The sequence below is a fragment of the Schistocerca gregaria genome, chromosome 1, assembly GCF_023897955.1.
Source record: "Schistocerca gregaria isolate iqSchGreg1 chromosome 1, iqSchGreg1.2, whole genome shotgun sequence".
NCBI classification, from domain to species: Eukaryota; Metazoa; Arthropoda; class Insecta; order Orthoptera; family Acrididae; genus Schistocerca; species Schistocerca gregaria.
The window spans coordinates 134,565,851-134,576,470 of NC_064920.1; the positions used below are offsets into that span (position 1 = coordinate 134,565,851).

General features: G+C 41.1%; 1 protein-coding gene across 1 annotated transcript in view; it reads right to left on the reverse strand.

Moving 5' to 3' along the window:
• LOC126284976 (dipeptidyl peptidase 1-like) overlaps positions 1-10,534 on the reverse strand; it is a 30,666-nt gene extending 20,132 nt beyond the window's left edge. The window contains exons 1-2 of the mRNA XM_049984259.1: positions 10,395-10,534; positions 6,407-6,532 (exon numbers count right to left, since the gene is read on the reverse strand). Of these exons, the coding sequence (XP_049840216.1) occupies positions 6,407-6,532; positions 10,395-10,525 (257 nt within the window). The 5' untranslated portion in view covers positions 10,526-10,534. The remainder of the gene's footprint in view (positions 1-6,406; positions 6,533-10,394) is intronic.
• Between the last annotated feature and the right edge of the window lie 86 nt (positions 10,535-10,620).

The following is a 10,620-nucleotide window of genomic DNA, read 5'->3' on the forward strand; positions in this document are numbered from 1 at the left end:
AAGAAATCGGCCGCGCCCTTTCAAAGGAATCGTCCTGGCATTTGCCTGAACTTATATGTGGAAATCATGGAAAACCCAAATCAGGATGCCTGGAGACGGTTTAAACCTTCGTCCTCCCGAATGCGAGGCCAGTGGGCTAACCACTGCTCCATCACGCTCGGTCGCGTTACATAAAGCTATTTGCATCTTCAGTGGGCCATACAACACAGACCCTGGGCCACAGCTGACAGGAAGGGTGTAGTAACATCCGACGAATCTCCATTTGGCCCCTTTTGAAACAATATAAGGCGTTCAGCGCACCGGACAGCCAATAAGACGTAGACCTGCAGATTTGGGGAGTGTAATTCAGGTCGTAAGTGCTTCTACGACGTTGTAGGGCCGGCCGGGGTGGCCGAGTTGTTATAGGCGCTACAGTTTGGAACTGCGCGACCACTACGGTCGCAGGTTCGAATCCTGCCTCGGGCATGGATGTGTGTGATGTCCTTAGGTTACTTAGGTTTAAATAGTTCTAGGGGACTGATGACCTCCCATAGTGCTCAGAGTCATTTGAACCATTTGAACGTTGCAGGGGTGTTTCTCGTACCATGACTTGCTCCGACACATTCAGATTACTGTGTAAATGGACCAGGTTGTTCATCACAATAGTCTACGAGACGAAATGGTGCATTCCTTGTACATCTTCCACATCCTCTTGATGTGTATGCTGTGGTCACTCCCGTCTTCTAAGATGGCAAAAGCCACGTTCACGGTACTGCACACATGCCCTTACAGTTAAATGAAACGCAGGCACCTCATCCCACATCGACCACCCAAACACAGTACCACAAAAAATACTGGGAACAGCAGGTAGCTCCCAGGCAGCTATTCGTCTGTCACATGGCATACCTGACGAAACTCAATGACTGTATCTCTCGCCGAGTTAAGGACTTTTCCAAGAACAGAGCGGCTGCTACAAGGTATGAAAATGATGTATTCTGGTGACGATACACAATTTTGTCTGGAGGACTTATTTGACATCAAACAGGTTGATTCAGCTGTCCCCAGCGATTTGTTTTATACATCCCTCACTACATCTGTAATAGGAACGGTATCCAGACAGGCGATAGTCACGTAATCGATGTAAGTTCCTTATTAAGGCTTTGGGCGTTTATTAGCAAACGGAATCATAACGTGAAAAATACAAGTGAAGGTTGACCATGACTTACACGGTATTTTGGACCAAAGTTTCCTTACCTGTGTCACACTTATCCAGTGATGCCAATCTTTCTTTGTGTTATTTTCCAGATACGGGTTTCGGATGTCTCTGTCAGTTTATCTTTTATAGGATTTAATCTTTAGTAAATGGTTCACAAATGTTGTCTTATAAAGTGTACTTCACCACCGGAAACAACGAAACTAACAGCAGATTGTTGTTGTTGTGGTCTTCAGTCCTGAGACTGGTTTGATACAGTTCTCCATGCTACTCTATCCTGTGCAAGCTTCTTCATCTCCCAGTACTTACTGCAACCTACATCCTTCTGGATCTGCTTAGTTTATTCAGCTCTTGGTCTCCCTCTACGATTTATACCGTCCACGCCGCCCTCCAATGCTACATTTATGATCCCTTGATGCCTCAGAACATGTCCTACCAACGGGTCCCTTCTTCTTGTCAAGTTGTGCCACAAACTACCCTTCTCCCCAATTCTATTCATTACCTCCTCACTAGTTATGTGAAATACTCATCTAATTTTCAGCATTCCTCTGTAGCACCACACTTCGAAAGCTTCTATTCTCTTCTTGTCCAAACTATTTATCATCCATGTTTCACTTCCTTACATTGCTACATTCCATACAAATACTTTCAGAAACGACTTCCTGACACTTAAATCTATGCTCGATGATAACAAATTTCTCTTTTCCAGAACCGCTTTCCTTGCCATAGCCAGTCTACATTTTATATCCTCTATATTTCGACCATCATCAGATATTTTGCTCCCGAAAATGCAAAACTCCTTTACTGCTTTAAGCGTCTCATTTCCTAATCCAATTCCCTCAGCGTCACCCGAATTAATTCTGCTACATTCCATTATCTTCGTTTTGCTTTTGTTGATGTTCATCTTATATCCTCCTTTCAAGTCACTGTCCATTCCGTTCAACTGCTCTTCCAAGTCCTTTGTTGTCTCTGACAGAATTACGATGTCATCGGCGAACCTCAAAGTTTTTATTTTTTCTCCATGGATTTTAATACCTACTCCAAATTTTTCTTATGTTTCCTTTATTGCTTGCTCACTATAAAGATTGAATAACATTGGAGAGAGGCTACAACCCTGTCCCACTCCCTTCCTAACCGCTGCTTCCCTTTCATGTCCGTCGACTCTTATAACTGCCATCTGGTTTCAGTACAAATTGTAAATAGCCTTTATTTCCCTGTATTTTACCCCTGCCACCTTTAGAATTTGAAAGAGAGTATTCAAGTCAACATTGTCAAAAGCTTTCTCTAAGTCTACAAATGTTAGAAACGTAGTGTTGTCTTAATCTATTTTCTAAGATGAGTCGTAGGGTCAGTATTGCCTCACGTGTTCCAACATTTCTACGGTATCCAAACTGATCTTCCCCGAGGTTGGCTTCTATCAGTTTTTCCATTCGTCTGTAAAGAATTCGCGTTAGTATTTTGCAACTGTGGCCTATTAATCTGGTAGTTCGGAAATTTGCACATCTGTCAACACCTGCTTTCTTTGGGATTGGAATTATTATAATCGTCTTGAAGTCTGAGGGTACTTCACCTGTCTCATACATCTTTCTCACCAGATGGTAGAGTTTTGTCAGGCCTGGCTCTCCCAAGGCCGTCAGTACTTCCAATGGAATGTTGTCTACTACCGGGGCCTTGTTTCGACTCAGGTCTTCAGTGCTCTGTCAAACTCTTTATGCAGTATCGTATGTCCCATTTCATCTTCATCTACATCCTCTTCCATTTCCATAATATTGTCCTCAAGTACATCGCCCTTGTATAGACCCTCTATATACTCCTTCCACCTTTCTACTTTCACTTCTTTGCTTAGAAGTGGATTTAAATCTGAGCTCTTGATATTCATACAAGTGACTGTCTTTTCTCCAAAGGTCTTTTTAAATTTCCTGTAGGCAGTACCTATCTTACCCGTAGTGAGATATGCCTCTACAACCTAACATTTGTCCTCTAGCCATCCCTGCTTAGCCATTTTGCACTTCCTGTCGATCTAATTTTTGAGAAGTTTCTATTCCTTTTCGCCTGCTTCATTTACTGCGTTTTTATATTTTCTCCTTTCATCAATTAAATTCAATATTTTTTCTGTTACTGAAGTATTTCTACTAGCCCTGGTCTTTTTACCTACTTGATCCTCTGCTGGCATCATTGCTTCACCTCTCAGAGCTACCCATTCTTCTTCTACTGTATTTCTTTCCCCCACTCCTTTCAATTGTTTCTTTATGCTCTGCCTGAAACTCTGTACAACCTCTCGTTTAGTCAGTTTATCCAGGTATCATCTCCTTAAATTCACACCTCTTTGCAGTTTCTTCAGTTTTAATCTACAGATAGATTGTGGTCAGAGTCCACATCTGTCCCCTGGAAATGTTTTACGATTTAAAACCTGGTTCCTAAAACTATGTCTTACCATTACATAATCTGATACCTTTTAGTATCTCCAGGCTTCTTCCATGTACAAAACCTTCTTTTATGATTCTTGAACCAAGTGTTAGCTAAGATTAAGTTATGCTCTGAGCAAAATTCTACCAGACGGCTTCCTCTTTCATTTCATACCCCCAATCCATATTCACCTACTATGTTTCCTTCTCTCCGTTTTCCTACTCTCGAATTCCAGTCACCCATGACTATTACATTTTCGTCTCCATTCACTGCCTGAATAATTTCTTTTATCTCATCATACATTTCATCAATTTCTTCATCACCTGCACAGCTAGTTGCCATATAAACTTGTACTACTGTAGTAGGGTAGGCGTGGGCTTCGTGTCTGTCTTGGCCAAAATAAGGCGTTCACTATGCTATTTGTAGTAGCTTACCAGCAGTCCTATTTTTTTATTCATTATTAAACCTACTCCTGCATTACCCTCCCCCCCCCCCCCCCCATGAACCATGGACCTTGCCATTGGTGGGGAGGCTTGCGTGCCTCAACGATACAGATGGCCGTACCGTAGGTGCAACCACAACAGAGGGGTATTCGTTGAGAGGCCAGACAAACGTGTGGTTCCTGAAGAGGGGCAGCAGCCTTTTCAGTAGTTGCAGGGGCAACAGTCTGGATGATTGACTGATCTAGCCTTGTAACACTAACAAAAACGGTCTTGCTGTGCTGGTACTGCGAACGGCTGAAAGCAGGGGGAAACTACAGCCCGAGGGCATGCAACTTTACTGTATGGTTAAATGATGATGGCGTCCTCTTGGGTAAAATATTCCGGACGTAAAATAGTCCCCCAATCGGATCTCCGGGCGGGAACTACTCAGGAGGACGTCGTTATCAGGAGAAAGAAAACTGGCGTTCTACGGATCGGAGCGTGGAATTTCAGATCCCTTAAGCGGGCAGGTATGTTAGAAAATTTAAAAAGGAAAATGGATAGGTTAAAGTTAGATATAGTGGAAATTAGTGAAGTTCGGTGGCAGGAGGAACAAGGCTTTTGTTTAGGTGAATACAGGGTTATAAATACAACAGCAGATATCAAAATTGAAAGTGTGGAAGTAACAGCTTTCCAATATACGGGGTGTTCGAAAATTCCCATTACTATGTTCTAGAACATGTAGAGGGGAGTGAGTACATAATATTTTGAATTAGAATCGATGGCCGGAAACGTTATTCAGCGATGCTACAGAGCATAAAAGATACAGGCGCCAGCTTCTGTAAGTGTACACGGGGTGATTCCACGATGATGTCAAAAAGTTTAAAGGTTGATGAAGAAGGATAAATGTATCAGTATGAGGTAATTGTACCTGTACCAGAAACGAACGAGTCGAAAGGTAAAAGCTAATTACTGTTCTTATACCTCTGACAGTGTAATACATATTGTTGTTAGGATTATAGTGTAGGCAACTTTCCTAGCTGGTAATATGGACCAAACGAAGAAATAATATCTCGTAAGCATGGTCACTTTGTGACCATCCTCAGTGCTGTAATATACAATTAAAATTGGTAGGCACTGGTATCAAGTTATAACCACAAGCTTAGAGCGATCACATATGATCGCTCTAAGCTTGTGGTTATGTCTTGATACCAGTGCCTACCAATTTTAATTGTATATTACAGCTCTGAGGATGGTCACAAAGTGACCGAAAATCGATTTTACTGACAATAAAACAACGAAACGGCCAATGCTGATTTTCCTTCCAATTTTAATTCTCCTTCTTTTTGCTCCATACTACCACCTATGAAAATAGCATACCGTACATTGTCAGTAACAACGGTATCGGTACGTGTAGTCCACTGACAGACATATCAGAATCATTTTCTCTTGCAACTTTCGACTCGCGTGTTTCCGACCGAGAGACCCGTAGCTCAAATTGATACATTTATCCATACCCTTCATCCTTGAAAGTTTGTAACATTATCACGGAATCACTCCGTATATACATATATTTGCAGCCATCGACGTCTACAACTTTGACGCTCTGATAGCGTCGTTGAACGACGTTCCGGGACATGGGTTTCTGTTTAAAATTCTATGTGACCACTCCCTTTCACAAGTCCTCGAGGTTTGTAATGGGACTATCCGAACACCTTGTATAGCCTCGGAAGCATTTATGAAATGTTAAGTACTTTAAACAGAACGAAGTTCCAGAGGCATCCGAAACCTCTATCATTACACCTGTAATTGCGTAAAGAATGAATGGAGGCACTTGGACAAAAATGGCAGAAATAAGGTATATCTTGATCTAAAAATACTGTGCAGCTCATAGTCAATCCTTACTTGTAATCTTTTCGGTATGATTCCGTTTGCTAACAGTTATGCAAAACTCCGAGAGGGAACTTGTTTCGATTACGTGACTGTTGCCTGTCCGTATACCGTTCCTGTACATTCGTAGGGCGGGTTGCATAAATAGATTCGGTAGGGGCAGCTTAGTTACAAAATGGCTCTGAGTATTATGGGACTTAAGATCTGAGGTCATCAGTCCCCTTTAACTTATAACTACTTAAACCCAACGAACCTAAGGACAGCACACACATCAATGCCCAACGTAGGATTCGAACCTGCGACCGTGGCAGTCGCGTGGTTCCAGACTGAAGCGCCTAGAACCGCTCGGTCACAGCGGGCAGCTTAGTCCCTCTGTGTACTAACCACATATACTTTGACGCATGACAGAGTGGAAATATGTGGGTCGTACTCATTTTAATATTGTCATACCCCAACACTACACTGCAAACAGCGCTGATGTGTCAGATATACGAACCTCACGGGAGACACGTAGTTGACGCCGTCGACATTTCGCCAGTCCCAATGGCGGGGCAGCAAGGACGCTCGCTTTCTCTGTTCCTCCGTCACCTGAGTCGGCTGTGGCTTCTCCACCGGGATATTCCTGTAAAAAAAACATACCGCTTCTTATTCAGCATGACGGAAATATTTGTCTCGTTTCGTTTACATTAAATGCTCCTTTGGACTGTCGAATTAGAAGCGCTTTCAGGCACAGTAGATTAGAACAACGTATGCACAAGTCACATGACACTTGCTACACTGTTGTGATATATCACTGAGAAAGAAGTAGATGATTTACTGACAATTTAAAGTCGAGGTAGCTTCCATGTTGAAGGCAGAACGCATCTGTCACGCGACCGCATAACATTCCTAGCATGAAAGGTGACCATGCTGCCACGCCTTGTACTGAGCCACTGAATGACTATAAGGAATGGCTGGTAGCAACATTGGCAGACGTGTGGATATAACAAATTTTCGTTTTTCGCCTCCTTATGAAGTCATTTTCATTTTTGAGTGGATGTTACACACGCCCTGTTTCATATCTTGATCTGTGAACGTAAGCTGTAGTCTTCCACTAGTACATTTTTCTATTCACCTATCTCTTTGTCCTCGTACGTAAGAGTCGCATACGTCTGTTGGATATAAAGAGGTGAATAGTTATTTATACAGTAAAGTTCCACAAGCTTTTGTGGTCGTTGTTACACTATCATTATATTAGGTCCTCTCTGATTTTACTGAAAGAAACTGTTTCGTCTGAACTCAAATGCTTTTTTTCCTCCAGTCCCAAGAATCCAAGTCTCACTGTAATACAATGTCACCAGTAACAGCTGTCTTACTTTTGTAAGGAATTCGTACCAGTCCTCGGTTTGTGTTGTCAACTTCCACTTTCTTCACATTCCAAACACATTTTCTCTGATTTCTCAGTATTTACGGAATCTTTGTATAAGATAAAATACTTTTTCTATTTGCTTGTATAGAAAGAACGTAAAGATAACAATGTCTTGTTCTTCGGCTCTCTCGTTCTCCGGAATGTGCCCCTTCGAATTCGTTTCGGTTCTCTTTACATTCGAAATTGTTTGTACTTCTTTTCGTAAATAAAAACCAAATAGGCTAAAGTGTTGTTAACTTTTACAGATTGTGGCATTCGTCTTTTCAGCAATCGGTATTAATTTGTTCATAAAATCTGTAGGTACCTCACAAATTCGTACATGTTTGCTCAGGAGCCTGTAGCTATTCATTCGCTTTAGTTGGTCTTGTCTAGAGGAGTTAAGATGAAATTTCCTCTACGTCGGGGTGTTTCTTGACCTTTGATCTTTGCCTGGAGATTTTTCGTATTCCTCTTCCATGATCAGTTCTGTGTTAATAAATGCATCTGCTTCTGTCATTCAGTTACAGTTTCAGGAAACTTTGATACTTTAGTTTCCGAAACTACAATTGGCTCGGATAAATTTACACTGATAACATTTCCTTGTAAATAAATTTAAAATGACAGTTTATAAACATAATATTTTCGGTATTTGAGGTTTTCGACACAACCTGTGCACAGTAAAGTTTCCAAAATTTATTTAATCTGGAGACTGTTTTCCAGAAATGTTCATTAAAGCGAAAGAAAATAAAGTGTATAAGGTCCCTGCGATGACGAGGCCGTTGTGCATGGAACACAGGTTCGAACTGGGAAAAGAAATAGATCGTGTCAAATGGAAAAACATCTCATCAATCGTCGTAAGTAATATAAAAATCACAAAATATCCAAATATAGAAGCTTAAATGAAGATTTAGACAGCCATCCTTGTGAATAAAAGTTCATCGTCTTACCACTGAATCACGTCGCTCTTTTTGTTTTTTTTTAACTGCTTTCAGTAGCGTTAGTGCTTGACTAAAGTCTTCTAGCGAGAAGTTTCTTAATCTGGTGACGGAAATAATGATATGTAACGCACACGCATCGGATTCATTGTGGTGGACCAATCACTTGTTAGTGTCATTTCTCAGAACTTTTATTCATCACAGTTGTAGTTTTCCACATTCAAAGGGGAAAAAATTTAAATCTGTTCTGCAAAATTAAAATCCTCTTCAGATCTAAATTTCTTATTGAAAACACAGTGAACATTCAAAACTAAAGAGGAAAAGCGGGACACGAGTTGGCGTGACGTTTATGTGAGGATGACTCAATTTCAAAAAATGAAAGAATTAAAATGTTCTCTCTTGTACGAGCAGAATAAACTGGGTGCCTCAAAACTACAGTTGTTTATTCTAACTAACTGACCATTTTAATACAAATCGTTTTAAAAGTCTTCCAGTCAGTGCAGCATTTATATGTGAGTGCCGAATAACCTGTCAGTAAGAATAAATCTTTGTTTTCCTTCAGAATCCGTCGCAGTTGAGATAGTAGTCATTTCTTTGTGGCAACTAGTTTCGAATCATCACATTATACATGGCCTTAGACGTAAGTGTATTCGTACAGTTCCCACCAATGTGGCCATGTACATTAGTAATCATACAACGTACCCAACACATTGGTGGGAACTGTATGAATACATTTACGTCTAAGGCCACGGTTTGAAAATGCACGCGACGGGCCGAAACTTGTCACGACGAAGAAGTCCAGATTTCTAGTCCTATCCTCTATCAGTGCACTGGAACTTCATAAACAATACCAAACTTGACCTGTGAATGCTATGTGATACAAAACGAACAGGTAATCAGGAAAGTTCCCTTGTCGTTGGGTAGTTCATATGTCATTTGGGAAAGCTGACATCAATAAAATAATGGAGTACATCTGAAGGAAGACTAGAATTTAACGTCCTGTCGACAATGCGGTGACTACATACGGAGTACAAGCACGAAGTGTGTAGGGATATGCAGATGTTCTGGCCGTGCTTTCATTCCTCCTATAAGCCTTAAGCTATTTAGGGGAGTCATGAAAATCTTAATACTTGATTTCAGGGACTGTAACGTATTCCTCCAAAAAACGAGTCCAATGTCTTGTAAGTGCGCCACATCAGCCGGCAGTGCATTTAAGTTAGTGGAAGTAAATATGCAACCGAATTTCAAGAACACAGAGTCAGGGTATCACAAGGGCAATGTGACAAACTCCGGTACAGGCATTTCAGAACCAACCGATCATGTTTACGGCAGCAACAGTGAAGCACTGAAACAGCATACTGTGCAGGTGTCACTATGTCGTTTTAGATGGCTACACGTGACAGCATACGATCATTTATTTCGTACATATACATTTTAAGTAGGTCAGATTTTGTTTCGCTGTGACTTTACAGTCAAAATTTTTCTAAAGTGTTGCGGCTGATTTAAATGTGGTGCCCAACCAGACGACTTGCTCTTTCACGCCACTCACGCGAGCAACCAATAGATCACAGCCATTTCGGTTGTGAGATCTCGATCCTATGCAGATAGTTCTTGTTTCCGGGGGGACATAAAGGCCGGATGGATTGATAACTTGATTAAATAACAGCATTTGCTATTGCAGGGTGGAGATGAGTCATGTCAATATCTATAAGGCTTTTTAGACTGAACTAATTCTTTTAAACATATGATAACCCTTGCGCGACATTGTTTGATACGTGGAATGAAATTTAATATCAAATAGCTGAGCTTCGTGCACCAATGGCGCACTGTGGTTTCCTGTTATTCAAAGAACGTGACTTTTAGTACAACAGTTTTAAACAGGAAAAGGAAAGATACTTGCAGAGCTTCCTAGGGTAGTCTACGTTTCACACTGATATAACAGTGCGGTGTATGTTTCTCTAACGTATGTATTATCTGGATTTATTTACGAGGAATACCAAGTGAGTATAAAATTTAGAAAAGACATACATTATTTCTTAGGTAGTGTAGTGTCGTGTCCTTGTGGGGGGGGGGGGAGGGGGGGTATCTCACTTACATAATTCACATGCATAATACTACACTTATGTTTACAATCGTGTTATTTACGTTTTAGTTAATAGTACCTCCGACCTCCAGACATTCGGAACATTTCCTCTGCCGTTTTTCCATTGAATTGCTCGTACGCTTTAGCCTTCCACGAATTCTGCTTGCTATTGATTTCGCTGACGATTTTCTGTTGATACTCCGTCGTCATTACGAAGTTATTCTGAAAAGTAACGGTTTATAAATGGAGATTGACTTCGTAGCCACACAATGTTTCTTAGAATTAATGTTTCGAACATCTAATGC